The following is an 18,782-nucleotide window of genomic DNA, read 5'->3' as shown; positions in this document are numbered from 1 at the left end:
GTAATCATAATGGCTCTCAGAGAGTGTTGTCTTCAAAGAAAACAACTTTCCATTCCCCCAACCACCATCCTGTCAGAACTTATCATTCCCTCCTGCCCCAATTAATCTCAACTGCCAATAACTGTCCTTCCATCTCCCACACCATCCAATACAACTGATGAACCTGCCAGGATAGGAAGCAAAATGTCATTGTCGTCTTCTTCCTCCTCAAAAAAATCAGTTCAGTTGCCTTTTCAAACATTTAAACTTTTTAAAATTAAAATTAAAAATTAAATTTTTTTGATATCCTTGCAGACAATTCTTTAACTGCTCTTTTAAAATATCAAAAGCTGTAGCTGAAAAAGAATTGAAAATGAGCAGACAACATTAAATGTGTCTTTCACCTCAGGCTATTTTAATTCCATTTAGTTCTCCACAATTATATAAAGTAGCAAACAATAATACAACTATAGAATCAATGGGGAAGTTCGTTCGTGTGAAAGCAGCAGCATATAAAACATGAAAGCTAAAAAAACTCAGCACAATCTTTAGAGGAACAAGGACCGAGTAAATTTTGCTGAAGACATGAGAAATATCACAAAGTACAAGTGCACAAAAATATTGGAATGCATAAAATATTAAACTACTCAATAGGTAAAGGAAGGCATTGTAAAAAATACAGATTTGCAAAAAATTAAAACCACGAGGAATTGAGGGGGACAGTACTAGGAATACACAGACAGCATCAAAAACATGGGTTAGAGAGGAAAATATATATTTTTTTCCAGTTGGAGACTGTTTCTCTGTTTTACGTCTTTGCTTTCTTGGCATCTTTTTTTCCGGAGTTTTCTGTAGCAGCTTCGGCTTTTCTTTTTTGAGACTAAAGGGAGGGGAAAAAGAAGAAGAAAATGTCATTTTCATTAATCACACGGTATTTTAGAAACGTAATGAAATTGAATAGGCCATTATGTTGCCAGCTGAAGGTAACAAAGAACTACCTTTCATCCATCCATATACAAACAGGGCCTTTGAAAAGACACACAGTGCTGAGAGAAAATTTGCAAACCTTTTAAAACTAGGTGGAATCTTGCAAAACGGTCCGTGACCTCCGATGTGGTCAGAACTTCAAATGAGTTCTACTAATACTAATAGCGATTTGAGTTAAACAGACACACACCTGAAACAAACTGGCATGTCATGTTTTTATTAAACTCATTAATCAAATTCAGTGACTTTGCTGAGAAAACTGAGAACCTATTCCCCCCCCACCCAAAAATCAGCTCTTTTAAAGAGGGACGCTGAGTCAGATGTTCCAGTCAATTAAACAATAACCCTGCCTGACTTTGAAGGGCTACGAACCTATAAGGTTGGTTGCCACGACTGGAGGCTGCCTTTCATAACAGAGGCAGAGAATGTGGATCATGGTATCAGGCCCGGTAGGTATACTAACCAGGAAATCAACTCCCCAGGAAGGCTAAAATGTCTTTTCTTGAGATTGGCTCAAAGAACAGCATCTTAGGTGGTGCAGTGGTTAGAATGCAGAACTGCAGGCTAATTCTGCCAAGTGCCTGGCAGGTTCGATCCTGACTGGCTCAAGGTTGAGTCTGCTAACTGCCGATTGCCAGCAGTTTGATTCTCATTGGCTCAAGACTGATTTACCTTCCCATCCTTCCGAGGTGGGTAAAATGAGGACCCAGATTGTTGGGGGCAATAGGCTGGCTTGATAAACCACTCAGAGAGGGCTGCAAAGCACTGCGGAACAATATATAAGTCTAAGTGCTATTGCTATATAAGAATCATAGTAGTGCAATGGTTAGAATGCAGTATTGCAGACTAATTCTGCCAATTGCCAGCAGTTCGATCCTGACCACCTCAAGATTGACCCATCCTTCCAGCCTTCCGAGGTGGGTAAAATGAGGACCCCAGATTGTTGGGGGCAAGAGGCTGAGTCTGTAGAGAGGGCTGTAAAGCACGGTGAAGGGGCATACAAGTTTAAATGTTACTGCTATACTGCTATCTTAGAAGTCTGATTTTGTTGAACCTGCCCCTGACCTTTCTTGTACTCGGTGGAAACGAATCAAGGAGAGAAGTAACCTAAAATTAAAGAGAAACTTCCTAATAGTGAGAACAATTGACCAGTGGAACAGCTGGCCTTCAGAAGTTGTAGGTACTTCATCACTGGAGGCTTTTTTAAGAAAAGACTGGACAGCCACTTCTCAGAAATAGTATAGGATCTCTTGCCTGAGCAGGGAGTCGGACTATTAGAAGATCTCCAAGGTATTTTCCTTTCTGTATCTAATTGTAACTAATCAATATGCCTTTTTCCAATAGAAAATGGTAAATGATGCATTTGGGCTACTGTTTAACCAGAATCATTTTATCTACTCAATGAAGCTCTAAACACATTACAGGAAGATTATGGATAGTCTCAAAAGGTTCCTCAACTTTCTCTCACCCCTGCAGTTCTAGGAGTCAGTCTTAACTTTATAAAGACTCCAATTCGTGAATTCTGTTGCCACTGTGTATTTAAAGATTTCGAATTCATTCACAACTGCAAGGCATCACATTTTAACCAGTACATTCTATGCAAACTATCCAAGAAATTAACTCATAAAACCCCTCAGAGCCTATGATCCTTATCCCTTAGAGATTTCTCCTTTATGAATTCTTACTCATTTTTTTTTCCTAACCAAAGAAATTTGAGTTTCAGATACTAGTATCTTTAATGTGAATCTCCCCACTAGTAGAAGAGTCAAAATGCAATGGCCTTGCACATTCTCAGGAGTCCATGAACACCCACTACTGGAAAAGACATAATTTATAATCTAATATTTGGAAAGCCAACAATTCTATACTTTAAAAAAAAGAGATCTTGGCAGATGTTTTATTTTTCTCCTTTCTTTCATTCTAGAAGGATATTTTTCCTCCAGCTGCAAGATTTTCCCTTATTCGCCAATGATTTTTGAATTGTTATTGAGTTATACTGGTTTATGTTTTTTGACTGAATTTGAACATTTACTTTCATTTCTGTTTCAAAGCTTCTTCACCGAAGGAAATGTAACACGTTTTAAATGTAAAAAATAAATAAATGCGACGAGAAGATATTCATTAATTACCACTGGTGTCTTGGTTCCTCGCTTCTTCTTTTCAGCTTTCTCTTTTTCCTCAATTTCCATATTTTCCTTTTCAATGAGTGATATGAGTGTATTACACCGTCTCTGGAGTTCCTGTGTAAGATTCAAAAGGAAATAAATATCAAGTCCTGCAGCACTTTAAACAAAGGAAGCTGAGTAGAAACATTAAAAGGCAAGATGACCAGGCTAGAAGGCGCGGATAATTCATGCACACTGAAAGGCTGAAACAAAGCCAAGAAATCTTATTAAAATGTGCTTCATGCTGGCAACGTAGCTTTTATGTTTGTTGACTTTAGCAGCAGGACACACTCTAAAGTAGTTTTTATCCAAAGGATTGAAGAGGAGGTGGGCCAAAGCCCTCATTATGCCCTATGAGATTGTGGAATGACTACTTTAACCGTGGAGCTGAACTGCACTTTGAATCCAGTTCCAGAAAAGCCCTCTGGAATACACAAGAGTGTGAACACGATACCAAACTGCATCTCTGTATGTAGAGCCACACCATTCCCTGGGATCACGCAGCAGTTCCAAAAGGCAGCCATTAAGACCCCAGGAAAAGATACAGCTGCGAACAGAATCCTAAGCACTCTGCAATCCTTTAGGGTAGACTGATTTTCTGGAAAGAACTGGCCACGTTAAGATAAACACAACTTCAATCTAAAGTAGGTTTGGCAAGATTCGCTTTGTCATATACAAAGGTGCGTAAGAGAATCCTTCTCAAGAAAAATTCTTTGCTTTTCTTACATTGCCCTGTTTTGCTTTTCAGTTCGATTTTTCATAGAACTGTACATTCCCTAAAACCATAAATAGCAAAGAATCAAGAGCCCTTCTTTATCTGTTTATCTGATTCTCCGTAGCACCTGAAGGCAGGACAGGTTGAAGCTCATCAGAGGAAGATTCAACCTGGAAAAAAGGAGGAATTTCTTGATAGTGAGAAAAATGAAGCAAGGGAACAGCTTGACTCCTGGAGTTGTAGGTGCTTCATCACCGGACGTTTTCAAGAAAAGATGGGACAATCATTTGTCCAGGATAGCGTAAGACGACTTCTTTGGGCAGGGGGTTGGAGTAGATGACCTCCAAGGTCCCTTCCAGCCCTGTGATTCTATGATAGCAAGAGCACTTAGACTTATATACTGCTTCACAGTGCTCTACAGCCCCTTCTAAGCTGTTTACAGTCAGCATTTTGCCCCCCACAATCTGGGACCTCATTTTACCAACCTCAGAAGGATGGAAGGCTGAGTCCACCTTGAGCCGGTCAGGATCGAGCTGCTGAACTGCTGGCAGCTGACAATCAGTAGAAGTAGCCTGCAGTACTGCATTCTAACCACTAGGCCACCACGGCTTTTGATTCTGAAAGAGTTCTCTAAATTGGGTAGCATAGGCATAATTCTTAAATCCATGCACTGGACATAGAAATTCCTTGATAAAGACCTTGATAAGAGACAAAGAGCCTCTCACTTCTCCTGTGACCACAGCTCCTGTTCTTCTGTATTGCCAGTTCTGCAGGAATATTTGCCAACAGTTGATTATTGCTCTTGTATTTAAATTTATGTGGCACTCTGATAATTTTTATCTGCATGACTGTTAAAACAATCACGATAAATTCATTTATTATGTGTAAGCTTCGCCCACAAATGGTTGCCAATAGTTCTTGTTAGAGGATAGTTTTGTGCTGCTTGTTTTATTCAACTTTTACTGGCCAATAATCAAAATAAATAAAGTTTCAGTCTGTCTGACCCCTCACTTCATCCCTTTTGCTAACCTTTATCCTTCTATTTTATTGATTTTACTGTAACTTGATTGTTATGAGCCACAAGTGAAACAAATTATTTATTATACATAGAAAAATATGAAGCCCAGCTGCCAGTTCTTTAGCTTGTGTGGGCCTTCATATGCATGAATTTCTTTTCAAGAACTGTACCATTGTAGTGTAGGTGAGGATCCAAGCAGGATACATTTATAATTGACAGATGGAAATGTTGTCAAAAAATATTTTGAAAAGTATTTTTAGTTGACCATTCCATACACTTCACAACCAGGAAGGGAGAAGATGAGTTGGTCCAATTATCTGCAGCAGTGTTTTCTCCACTGAAACATCCCTTCCTAAGCCTCACAACCCTACAATAAAATTTCCTGTACTCTCTGCTAATCAACCATTTTATATAGAGAAGCAGATTGTGTTATTTAAAATACGTCTAAAATTTGGATACGTGAGCGCTATAAACACCGCTCGTGATTTTAACACCAAACACATCAATCTTATTATAAATCTTTTTTTTGGCTTGGAATATGGTCTCGATATGCTTAATTACGATAGCAAATAATATTTCACTGAAGTGATGCTCTCATTTGAGGGCAACAAAAGCCATTCAAAAAATGAAATTACTCCTCCATAAGACCCACAAGCTACATAATGGAAGGAAAGGGGTAAAAGTCCTGCCATCTCCAGGTATCCTACCAAAACTACACTGCCTAGCATTTAAGTTCTCTGTGAATAAGCCTCTACTAAGAGTTGTTAAATTTGGGGCTTGTATTCACTATAAGACGAATTGTCCCAAAATTAAGATCAGAATGAAACAAGACCAAGTGTGTTAAAAAACAGCTACCCTTCTTCTCATGGGGTGTCATTTTGACAAAAAAAAAAAGGCCACAGGAAAGAAAAACAATTTGACCCCTCTCAAAACTGTTTGGAACGAAAACAGTCCCCAGATTCCCAAAGAATTTCTGTTATCTGAGTTTCTTCCAGTTTTTTATGCGCAACCCAAAAACGATTCAAAGTATTTTTTAGATTATTTTAAAATGTTCCCTAGTTATGGTGGAACGCACGATACCAGCTGTTTACCTTCCCACTCATTTAACACACTACGCTGGGAATTGTTTCCTTGTTCAAATATGACAACAGCAGAAGACTGGTGAGATTATGACTTCCTTATGTTGCAAACCAACCTCAAAACTGAATCATGAAAATAAAATTACCTTGAGTATTTTGGAAGTATTCCAAGCCTATTTGAGTATGAAACATCTTTACTCTGAATTCTTTCAAAATTTGAAGATTTTCCAAGAGCCCCTTCCTTCTCATATTTTTACACTAACGTGAGCATTGTTTGGCCAGGGACGCATAAGGGCAATGGAGACATAAGGATTTACTGGAAGTTATCAGTGCCATTCAGACCATCATTGTAATAGGAATATTAGATCAATAAATATTGGCTGGTACTTCTGCCAAGCTACATCCCCTGCTTTGGAAAATGTATTTATGGGAGGCACTGAGCACAATACCAACTCTGCAAATTAGCAGAGAAACATTAGCAGTATTTTGCTGTAGTATCGACTTTAGACCTGAATTTAGATATTATTTGTGACTATGCTAGCTCTTCACACGTACAAGGCACATCAAGTGTTTTGCTTCCTTATCTGCATTCAATGCTGCCCCAAATTCTAAAGATCATACTCGCATCCCCTATAAGAACAGAGAGCTGTGCTTGTTCACAAGGGCCCTGTATAATCAGTGCTATGAGCTTTTAATTATTGGATGAAACTTCCTGTAAAATGTTTGCCATATATTTTGACATTCAAATCATGTAGCATTACTAGATGCCTTAGATCTTTTTCTTGCCAATATTCCATTTCTATAAGTAGTAACCTTAGAGTGTGAAGTTTTCTAGGACAGGGGTCTCCAACCTTGGCAACTTTAAGACTTGTGGACTTCAACTCCCAGAATTCCTCAGCCAGCAAAACAAAGCTGACTGAGGAATTCTGGGAGTTGAAGTCCACAAGTCTTAAAGTTGCCAAGGTTGGAGACCACTGTTCTAGGTTACCAGATTGTTTTTCTAAATAAGAGTAGTTACTGCAACACAGCCATCATTTGGAACAGAAGGAAGTACGGTAACGAAGCGGTGGTGTTACACATATTATCAGCATCTCTCTCCATTACAAGATCTCTAGAATGAAGTCTGTGACTATTTTTTGATCATAAAGAAATTGCCAAAATACGAAATCTCCACTATGAGGGGCAGGAAAACTTGTCTGTGTCCTAAAAGGAAGAAATGTTGTTTTTCACTGATATAGACCATGAGGCATAATGGTGAAAAATGATACAGTATATTGACTAGCTCAGTACAGAATACATACGCCAACGAACCTAGACTAATAAAATGTACACTGGGAACAGGCAAACATCATGGCCTGAAAAGAACAGATCTGCAAATCAGTGGTGTTTAACGACCCCATCTTTATCACTGTCACTAAGAAGAAAGGCTGGTACCAAAGCAGAGTATCTAAAGGTGAAGTTTTGGGAAGAAGAAGAAATGGGAGTCTTACAGAAATGATCATGCCGCTTACGGATTCATACTGTGTAAGCTACATGCTTGCAAGAAAATAAGGCTTGCCATAGAATCATATGGGTTTTCTGAAAAATAATTTTTCAAATGAAAGCAGAACTGATGAGCCGCAGGGAGGCAAATCAGCTAATTTAGCTAGAACCAGAGAGACATCTTGTGGCCATCGAAACATAATGAAGATCTTCCAAGCAAAATGCAGAAACATATCGTATTTGCTTTCCCCCCCGCCCCTTTTGCATGTTTAAGCACGGGTGCAGATACAAAATGCTTCCTCTTATCCTTTTGAGGTAACAAATGATTTCGTGTAACTAAGAATTTTACAGAAAAAGTTTTACTTTTGTCCCAAATGTTGGATTTTCAGGCACACCCCTGATAGAAGCACAGACTAAAAATGTTTTGAGAAGGTTCAAGAATGGACCCAATAAGTGAATAGAATAGATGGCTGGGTATAAAAAGAGACCCGCTGGCTCACATTAAGGATTCACCTGTTTTAGATGCTCACCACGTTACCCCTCGGTTTCTCCTAGGAAGCCTGTAAGTAGAACGTTTTCCACTCCATTGTCACTTTTGAGCAATTGGCATTCAGAGATATATTGAGCCTGGAAGTAGTATTGCTAAACACCACGGCTCCTCTATGAAAATGGCTGATGCAATCTTCTACAACAGGGGTGTCAAACTCTATGTCATTGAGGGCCACATCCAGGTTGGGTTTGACCTCAGGGGGGCAGAGGGGTAGGCGTGGCCAGGGTGAGCATGACCAGTTTGATGTCACCTGTGGTGGCCAAGTGTTAAGGCAGGACTTCCACCAGATCCTTCCTCACTCATTCTAATATCCTTCCTTCCTTCCCTCTTCCTTCCTTTCCTTCCTTCTTTGCTGTCTTCCCATCTTCCCTTCTTTTTCTTTGTCTTTCCTCTCCCTTCTTGCATGCTCAATTGCAAAAGGGGAAACGTTTATCCTCTTGTTTTGATTTTAGTTTGTTTTGCTAGCCTTCTGCCAGCGAAAATGGAGCGGGGGGGGGGGGCATGTGCAGAGGCACAGGGGTTTTGCTGGCAGAGGCACAGAGGGCTGGTCCTTTATTGTTTCCAAGATGGCCCCCACGGGCCAGATCTAAGCATCTCGGCACATGGGCCTTGAGTTTGACACCCCTGTTCTACAACATGCATCCTCTAGATGTCATGCATCCAACATGGTTAGGAAGTCAAGGAATTGCAGCACCCACACATCTGGAGGGGACATATGGAGAAGGCTTATCTAAATTAGTGTCTTATCATTATACCTTGTGTCAACAAATTCCTGGTATACCAAGGAATAACTTAATGGTATACCAAGAGCTTACTCCACCTGTCCTGAATTCTCCATCAGTGCATTTTACTAGATGAAGCCAGGTCCTCATGTTAAGAAAGTGGAAATAAACCCCTTTACCCACTTTCTTCAAGTCCTCTCTCTAACCATTTATCCTTGCTAATTTTATAGGCTTTGAACTATGCTGTTCCAACTTCTTGGGCATGTTAGTTAACACTTTTTGTTCTTCAACATCTGCCTTACCCAATAACGTGTGTTTGTGTGTATATGACAAAAAAGGGGGGGTGGGGGAACTGTGACTGTATGCAGAAGACACCAAGATGTGGAAAGCTGAAGCAGCTAATTATAGAAAATGAGATATTCTTTTACATAAGCTAGAGAGTAGCATATATTTGCTTAGTATTGGTCGCTTATGGAAGCACTGGGATTTGCCATTAAATCTGAATATTCCCCAAAGGAACTCACATTTGTTGTGTCTGGTTCATTTTATGCTAGAAAAAATAGTTCTAGAAATCCATGCTGAGGTTCAGAAGTGATACACCACAGAGACAATTTAGCATTGATATCCTCTGCAATTAAAATTTAATATGTCATTTCATTTTATCAGCCCAAAGTCAAACAATTGTACATTTGTTTTTGCAAGGGAAATTTCTCTTCACTTCAGGTAGAATTTAAGAAGACAATCAACGTAAAGCACGGGTAGATTGTTTAAAATGATCCCGATATCTCCAATGGAGTTTTACAAATATTCCAGTGTGGACATTATCTAGACAGTAACCCCAAAGAGCGACTATTCATCTAAACAAATCACATTCGCATTACAACAGGCGAATTTCTTTTAAGTTTCAGTGTCATAAAACAGACGCCAATTCTAGTTCTTTACTAGTTCCAGTATTACGTCTATGGAGATTCTCAGTCATCCAGGTCATGAGGGTCCCAAAGGTGCTTTTTCAAAAGGCAACTGGACTCTTTTTGTCTCTAACGAAGAGACAAAGTACTTTGAAAAAGCATCCTTAGGATGCCAGTGTTAATTTATGTCAGTTCCTGAGGTAGTTTCTGCACAGATTACAAAAAAGATGTTGAGATTTGGAAAAAGTGCAGAGAAGAACAACTAAGACAATTAAAGGCCTGGGGACTAAAACATATGAAGAAGGGTTGCAGCATTTGGGTTTGGCTAGTCTAGAGAAAGGAAGGACTAGGGGTGACATGATAGCAGTATTCCAGTATTTGAGGGGCTGCCACAAGGAAGAGGGGGTCAACCTGTTTTCCAAAGCCCTGGACAAAAAACAATGGATGGAAACTAATCAAGAAGCAACCTAGGATTAAGGAGAATTTTCTTAACAGTGAGAACAATCAACCAGTGGAATGCCTTGCCTTCAGAAGTTGTGGGTGCTTCATCATGGAAGGTTTTTGGGAAGAGACTGGATAGCCATTTGTTTGAAGTGGTATTGGGTTTCCTGCTTTAGCAGGGGGTTGGACTAGAAGACCTCCAAGGCCCCTTCCATCTCTATTCTGACTCTTCTGAAATCTGGACATCACATATTCTTAGATGGGGAATGCATAGCCAGACAGATATGACAATGTGGCACTAGAGCAAAACAGCTCAAGAGAAGCAAATTTTTAATATTTTTTCCCCCGTTGTTCAAAATAAGTTGCAGTTAACTATTTCAAAATAAAAATAGCGTAACACAATCAGATCTGTAAAACCAAAAGGAGTTAAAAGGGCAAAGGAAAGACATGCACACATAAACCAAGACTGCATCAGCAGACCCTTTCTTACCATGGCAGTTCTGGACTTAATAAACCAATCAAATCGGAACTGGGGTGCGTTGCGCACACACTGCCTTAGCTCTTCATAAACGTTCTCTTTATCGAATCCCATTTTATGCAACATGCATATCAAGAACCGATCTTCCTCTTCTGTGTAATTTTTGCCTTTGTTGGTTCCGTACTGAATTCGCAGCTGATGGAAAGGGGCTTTATACCTTGCAATCTAAAAATTATAAAAAGATATTTTATATATATATATATAAATGTAAATATATATATAAATATATATGCATGTATCAGATTTCTTCTGCTAGGCATTTCTGTCAGCATCTCATTCAATAGCTATGCGCTCTTATTTCAACGGCAGGAAATTCACTGTAATTACACCAAGGTCAAAACAAAAAAACCCATTTCCGCTCAAAATGTATTTGGTAGTTCTAAGTATTAAGGTCTTAATACTGGTGATGTAACACCAGAATAGCATTGTGCTTATACTGGGACAAATTATCCTGTTTTGGAGACATGATGTGAAGACTTAGCCGTCTGGAAATGGCTCTAATGCTGAGAAAGTAGAAGAAAAAAGAAGAAGGGCTTTTAACGAAGAAAAGAAAAGGTGAATATTCATTCTCCAAGCTTGTGAGTTGTTTTCCGAACTTTTCATTATGAGGCTAGGTAACATCTTCAACAGAATTTAGGAGATGCTTCGTGTGTGTATGTGTCAAGTGGGAGTCCTGTGATGGGGAGGTTACATCAGGTGAGGGTCATTGGGAGGTGAACCGCTTGTGGGGCTTGCGTGGATTGGTTGAGGGTCAGTGCTGTCTCTAGTTAGCTTTGTGGTTCATTTGGATTCTGAGGGGTTCGTAGGGTCCTACAACCAGCATACAAACCCTTCAGAATCTAAATCAACCACACAGCTAACCAGAGACGGCACTGACCCTCAACCAATCTATGCAAGCCCCCCCACCAGTTCACCTCCCAATGATGTAACCTCCCCATCACAGGACTCCTACTTGACACACGCACACCCGAAGACGTTATAAACAGACGAACACTGATATTCCCTAAATTCTGCTGAAGGTGTTACCTAGCCTGGTAATGAAACGTTCGGAAACCAAACCACAAGCTCGGAGAATGAACCTTCACCCTCATCCTATACCCAAGATACAGATATTCACCATTATTGCAAAGAAAGGAAAGAATCATTGGGAGTTGGGTTGCGTACATTTACACAATAATAATGTGGATGGATTCAGTTACAGTGGCTGCACTGTTGGAAAATCTGAACTACCAGATTAAAGACAGATTGTTGGAGAGAAAAAGTATCTATGTGGTTGCTAAGTGTCTAACACAAATTTGATGTAAATTAATATATATTGGGGCATTTTAATTCTTACAGCTTTATAAATACATACACAAAGGTTAAATTTGCCTGCTTCTAAATTGGTTACGGAAGTTTTGAAATGAAAAATTAGGAAAGGACAGAGAATAATTTTGTCAGCTGGGGAAAATCACCACCTGCTGGTTTTTGAAGGACAAGATTAATTAGGAGAATATTAATGGACAGGTTTACTTTGACATCCAGTGCTTTTTTGATGCTAATCCTCCTCTGTATTCTGGCTTCTCCTCTTTCAATCTGAGCCATGATCCTCTCAATGTCCTGGAGTTCATTGCAACGTTCCCAAAATACAGCTGAAATTACAATAATAATAATAATCTTACATGTTTCATAATAAAAGGAATATTACTTCAAAGCAATTAAAGCATCGAGTTCCTTAAACCGAGCTAAATGAAATTACAGTGTAGAAAAATGTTTTAAATATTCTGAAAACTTACCAAGTTATATTTCAAGCCATTAACCTTTTTTATGCCAGTGCTCTCAGATCTTTCGGAAATTCGAAACAAGAAAGAAAATACGTATCTGACTGAATTTTATAAGTAGGTGAAGCAATCCAAATTTCCTACAAATTTTTTCAGACATTTCTTCAAAGGGGGCATTATAAGCTGGAGGGAAAATGTAACTTTAAAATAAGCAATTAAGTTTAAATCTGATTAGGTGTTATTCAAGGGAGGGTGGAAGAGGAGCAGAAAAAAGAGGTACAGACTAAAGCCAACAGGCCTTTCCATCTTATCTTCTCTGCTACAAGATGCAGTTTCCCACATTTCAAGGTGACTCTATGCTGTAAACACATAAACCATGCCCCATCTGGTCGAGTTGTCTATTCTCCCAGTGGCCAACCAACTGTGCAAGGAGCCCATTAGTTTCCCAGGAGACAGTCTTCAGGGGCAGATCCAGTGCCATCAAGGCAAAGAGCCAGTGATCCCCTGAATCCCCCTGAATCAGTGACCCCGCCCTCCCTTTTCTTTAAGCTGGCCAAGCTGACAACCAGCACTAATATTTTATGATAGTGAATTCCAAAGTATTGTGTAAAATATTGTGTCCCGATTTTTCCAGTATTCAGTTTTATAGGGTGAACCTGCTAGTCCCTCTAAATGCCTCAAAGAGGGCTATACCTTCTTCTGAGTTTTCGGTGTCGGTGTCGAACAATTGCAAAGGGAACATTTCAAAAGATGCCATCAAAGTAACTTGTACACAAGACAGAATTTTATCCATTTTTGTATTAAACTCTTAGGGATCCAGGGACTGCGGTAAAGGCTAAACTTTTGTTCAGTCTTGCCAATATCATCACAAAAACCTATTGTATCAACATTGTACATGATGTAACAACCAAAAATGCTTTCTTTCTTTATGAGAGCATCTAACTAAGCGTAACACAGGCTTGGGTGTTTTGTTTTTAAATCATAACTGAAAACTACAAGATTAAATGATATCTTAAAGTATTATAGGCGTTCAGAGGTCGCTAGAGCATAGCAACCTCTTCCATTTTCTTCTTTTAATCTCCATCATTCTCACATTATAATTATTGAAACAATGCACCATTCCAAGTGCCACAGGTATTAGCAATTAAACAACCTCTTTTCTCCCTAATTTCAATCTGGGCATATACACATGTAAGTCTTGCAACTAGAATTTGTAGCTTTGGAACTGGAAGGGTGGTTTGGGCCAATTACTCTCCATTTAAGAAGCAACTATTCTTTATTTTCTCAAATATATGTACCAGCTGTGCCTGATACTGCTCTGGAAACAAGGTGGCTTCAGCACCCAACTCTACATATGAAGGCCCTTATATGTGCGAAAATAGAGGGCACAGGATGACCTCAAATGATAGCATTGGGAGTGGAGTGTAGAAGGGAGAAGAGGCTGTTAAGTGAGAACCCTTGACTCTTAAGGGTGGGAAACAGGGGTGGGATACGACGGGGTTAACTACCGGTTCGGGATTTATGAGCTTCCCTGCAGGCTGGGAGCCGCGTGCCTGTAAATTGTCATCAGCAGCTGCCTGCTGAGAAGCAGACTTTGAAACAACCCTCTTTTCCTGCTTTTCTAACTGCAGCTGTGCCTCGTTCGGCAGCTGAAGTTGAAAAAGCAGGAAATAAAGATCAGGTAAGAGCCCGGGTGGGCAGGTGGGTGGGTGGGCAAAAACATCAGCAGACATAGAACCGGTTCTATGTCTGCTGCTCTTCAGAGCTACCGGTTCTACAGAGGTGGACAGAACTGGTAGAAACCCACCCCTGATGGGAAATATTGTAAAGAATGCTGCTGACCTTGAAAAATATGGCCGAGTTTGCAAAGCAGAATTGTGTTTGCATTGGAAATGCACCTGGGATTCTTGTGAACCCGTAACTCAACCAAATAGTGATCAGCCTTATAATGCTGTCAGGAGAAAAATCCAGCCACTCTCCATCCGCCGTGCCAGCTACAGCACTGTCAAGCGAAACATGTCATAACCATTTGTCTGAAATGGTATAGGGTCTCCTGTTCAAGCAGGGGGGTGGACTAGAAGACCTCTGAGGTCCCTTTCAACTCTATTATTCTATGTTCTATAATGTAAAACTCAATCAGTGCAGGAACAGGAACAGCTACAGAGTTATGGGGCATCAACCTCAGCATACTCCCTCAGCAGATCTTAAATCTTTCCATCCAGGACACATTTCCTTCTTTCCACATTATTTCAGACTTCTCTATCCTTGATAGACTTACAAAGGTAACCCAACAGAAAAAAAATGAACTGTTCGCAATCATTCTTAATTAATCAAGGAACGATTAACGTACCTGAATACTCGATAACTTCCTCAGGTGACTTTCCTTCCACCTCACGGGCAATATCATCTATATCGTCACGGCCATATTTTTCATTAGCTTTAATAAACTGATTGAAGTCTCTTTTGTTCCAGTTTGTAAAACCCTGTTAAAAGAAGAAGTTGTTTTTGTCAGATCTGGCATCTTAGGAGGATACAGTTGGATTTGCTCATTAATGTCTTGGTACAATGTCACATAATAATTACAGGGGTTAATGATCTTGCGGTATTTCCATAAACATCTATTATCCGGGGTTTATTAGTCAAGTCATAAAAAGCTGAGTTATTTTTAAACACATCTCCTCATGCAGAAGTTGTTCTATTCATGCTTGTAAATGGCAAGTCTCCAAAGAAACAAAGTTCAGTCCGAATCTTAGTGGGCTTTCACTTGTATCACACTTGAACAATTACAAGTAACTAACAAAAAGAAAAACCCTTCAAGAATACGAGGGCACTTGTCCAAATGTCACAGGCAATCTTCTGGAACTAAATACAGGAACATTCTGTTTCAAACACTTACAAAGCAAATGGTGAATGAAATTAACACCTGGAAGGGAAGACAATCCCTATGCATACTTTTGATAAAATATGGAGGGGGGGGGGGCATGAAAAAAAAATCTCCTACTGACTATGAAAGGAATATAGACAAAAAATTGGCACTAAAAACAGTTCCTTAAACAACATTAAACTTTTAAGCCATTATAATCAGGGACCTCTAAAGGTTGGCAGCAACCAAAGTTAATTACTGGAGAGACAAATGTCAAATATTTTATATAGTGTGCCATTGATAATCAAGTGTTTGACCAATTGCAGAACTACTGTAAATTCTGTATATGACACTTATTTCTGAGATCAGATCTATTGAAAGCCAGCCAGGGTACACAACAAACATTTCAGCCAGAAACAGCCTGTTCTAAGAATTCAGAAATGTTTCAAGCTTCAATTCTGGGGGGGACTTAAAATACTTGCCAAATGCAGAGAGTAACGTGTTTCACACTTAAGATACAGGTAGTCGTCAACATACTACAGTTCGTTTAGTGACCATTCAAAGTTACAACGGCACTGAAAAAAAGTGACTTGTGTCTATTTTTCATGCTTATGACCACTGCAGTAGCGCCATGGTCACATGATCAAAATTCAGCCACTTGGCCACTGGTTCATATTTATGACCACTGCAATGTCTCGGTGTCATGTGATCACCTTTTGCAACCTTCTGACAAGCAAATTCAATCGGGAAGACAGATTCACTTAACAGCCAGGTTACTATCTTAACAACTGCAGTGATCCACTTAACAACTGTAGCAAGTAGTAAAATAAGGCAAAACTCCCTTAACAAATGTCTCACTTAACAACAGAAATATTGGGCTCAATTGTGGTCGTAAGTCAAGGACTACCTGTATTTGGAGAGGGGGCGCTTCAAATTCAAAAAACATTTTGCATATGCAGAGTTTCTTTCAAGCTCAGGCCAGTTTTGGGAGACTAGGGATACATCATTGTTGGTCTTGTTTCAGCAGTATAGAATACAGAAGTGGCTTTCCATGGTCTTTTTGTGGCATAATTTTCTTCAAATTTTCCCAATCCAGTCCACAAACCTGGAATTTCCTGTAGGAATCTCCACCATGTACTAATCAGACTCAATTTTTTTTAACTTCAGAACCCAGACAATATCAACCATCTGCTACCATCTGCTGAAACAGCTGTAATTGCTGAAATGGACCCTTTAACATGAAGCTGTATTTCTTTGCTTTTACTGATGTTCTACCATTTTGGCATTACCCGTGTAAAAATAAAAATATTTTCAAACAAAGAACAGGACGGACCTATTGATTTGACACAATCAAAAATATGTGGATAGAAAAATGTAAAAAGAAAGGTAAACAGACAAGGGCAAAAAGATTCAGATGTTTTATGTACCTATTTTCAAACATTAAACAGTGTTGTAAAAAATGTTTACTCTATCTGTAAAGAGATTAGGAACTATCTGTATTTTCATTGTAAGATTCACTTCATCTGACACTGGCAATTTAAATGATGAAAAGACAGTTGTTAAGTCAACATTTCAAGTGTATGGGTCCTTAATATATAAGCCTAAGTGCTAATATACAGTAGAAGGATATATTAAGAATGTTATATTTTGTTGGAGAAAAATGCAACAAAGATCTATGCTTCCTATCTCATAACATGCAAAGCATGTTAAAAATTATGTTTGAATAGCCCAGCAATTCAGGCATGAAAGTAATTAGACTGATTCAACAACACTCATTAAAAACATAACAAAATCCAAATTGGTAGACTGTGCCAGAAAGTTACTGATGAAATGTTAAACATAAAGTGCCTGGAACCATCCACTATTGGTAGTCCTCAACTCAGGATCGGTCAGTCAATAGTAATCAGTTGAACGACAGGTTTATTTAGGTAAAAGCCAAACCTTTAGATTCAGTCTGAACTGTGTCAGTTTCAACTCTTCTCTTTGTCGAATTCCCACTTTCTACCTTTACTTAGCTGCTGAAAATTTTGTTAATTGCATTTTAAAAACAGAGGACTATAATTCCTTCTCTTTCAATATTTGCAAACACAAGTTCAGAGCGTAACCAACTTAAGATGGACACCTCTTTTTTCAGGAGGGTCCCGGTGCTCTCTGAGCTTGGCAATTTTCTTGCAGACCTTTCATTACCCAAACTAGGTAACATTATCAGTGCTAGCAGAAGTAGTCCTCTACTTGCAATAGTTCACTTAGTAACCGTTCCAAGTTACAACAGCACTGAAAAAAGTGACTTTAAGACCATTTTTCACACTTACGACCGTTGCAGCGTGCCCATGGTCACATGATCAAAATTCAGGCACTTGGCAACCGACTCACATTTATGACGGCTGCAGTGTCCTGGGGTCACGTGCTCCTCTTTTGCGACCTTCTGCCAAGCAAAGTCAACGGGGAAGCAAGATTCACTTAACAGCCATGTTACTAATTTAAGAACTGCAGTTGATTTAATTAACAACTGTGGGAAGAAAAGTTATAAAATGGTCCGAAATTCACTTAACCAAGTCTTGCTTAGCAACAGAAATGCTGGACTCCATTGTATCATAAATCAAGGACTGCCTGTACTGATTAAGTTACCTAGTTTGGGTAATGAAACGCCTGCAAGAAAACAACCAAGCTCAGAGAGTACCAAACACCCCTCATTTCGGCCCTGAGCTACAAATATCCTCTTTTATTGAAAGTGGGGTTTTTTTCCCCAGCTTGGGCTTACACGTTTATTTTTTTCCTGCCTCCAACAGCTGTAGGGGATGGCTGAAATGTTATGGCCAACAACATTATCTTATTTAAGGGAGAATGTGTGCGTTTCGGTGTAAAATATATGCATTAAATATCTCAATTACTCTCTCTTCCCTCCCTTTGGGGATGGAGTGGGGGGGAGGGGCTGCACGTAGACCTGCCAACTCTGCTTTCGAGTCAACGCAATTACAAATTAATCCATATGATGAGGCAGCATTTGCAGTTTTCCAGGGGATAATTATGGTAACGTCTTGCACAGCAAGCCAGACAGGTTGATAATCACAGCTTCTTCTTCTTCTTTTTTTAAATAAGAAATAAACGTGAAGCCCAGAAGCCATATACCTGGGTGAGCAGCCGTTCTTTCTCTTCGGCCTCTTCGGCAGAAAGAGGAGCCGATTCATCAATCTTCCGCTGTTCCTCCTTCTGCACCTGAGCTGCATTCGGAAGGTCAGGATTCCTGGGGACCTAAAACCAGCAAGGAAATGAAATGAATAGTAAGCGAGCAACGCTATTAAGGGTTCTGGATAGAGAGGTCTGTCCGGCTCCCTTTATGGCCTTTCTCTGAAATGCCAGAAGGCAAGACTGATGCATTTTTCATCTACTGGGGATTTGATAGGAGAGGAAATATTTCTCTGGTATCAGGGCAATAGTAGAGAAACATTCTTTTTTACTTGTGTTTACAGGCCTCAGAAAGTTCTTCAGGCAAGATGAACATAACCTATCATAATTCATCTCTTTCCCCTTCCTCCTCGATGGCTCGCAGGCACTTGCTCGACACAAGTGTACCA

General features: G+C 39.5%; 1 protein-coding gene across 1 annotated transcript in view; it reads right to left on the bottom strand.

The window, feature by feature from the left end:
* Window positions 1-373: 373 nt before the first annotated feature.
* LOC113437982 (SWI/SNF-related matrix-associated actin-dependent regulator of chromatin subfamily A member 1) overlaps window positions 374-18,782 on the bottom strand; it is a 41,832-nt gene continuing 23,423 nt past the window's right edge. The window contains exons 19-24 of the mRNA XM_087940930.1: window positions 18,337-18,459; window positions 14,695-14,827; window positions 12,097-12,215; window positions 10,537-10,749; window positions 3,096-3,206; window positions 374-859 (exon numbers count right to left, since the gene is read on the bottom strand). Of these exons, the coding sequence (XP_087797056.1) occupies window positions 788-859; window positions 3,096-3,206; window positions 10,537-10,749; window positions 12,097-12,215; window positions 14,695-14,827; window positions 18,337-18,459 (771 nt within the window). The 3' untranslated portion in view covers window positions 374-787. The remainder of the gene's footprint in view (window positions 860-3,095; window positions 3,207-10,536; window positions 10,750-12,096; window positions 12,216-14,694; window positions 14,828-18,336; window positions 18,460-18,782) is intronic.

The sequence above is a fragment of the Pseudonaja textilis genome, chromosome 12, assembly GCF_049901715.1.
Source record: "Pseudonaja textilis isolate UNSWEBS1 chromosome 12, rPseTex1.2, whole genome shotgun sequence".
Taxonomy (NCBI): domain Eukaryota; kingdom Metazoa; phylum Chordata; class Lepidosauria; order Squamata; family Elapidae; genus Pseudonaja; species Pseudonaja textilis.
The sequence above is the reverse complement of the archived record's forward strand: the minus strand, read 5'-3'. Positions and strand labels throughout refer to the sequence as shown.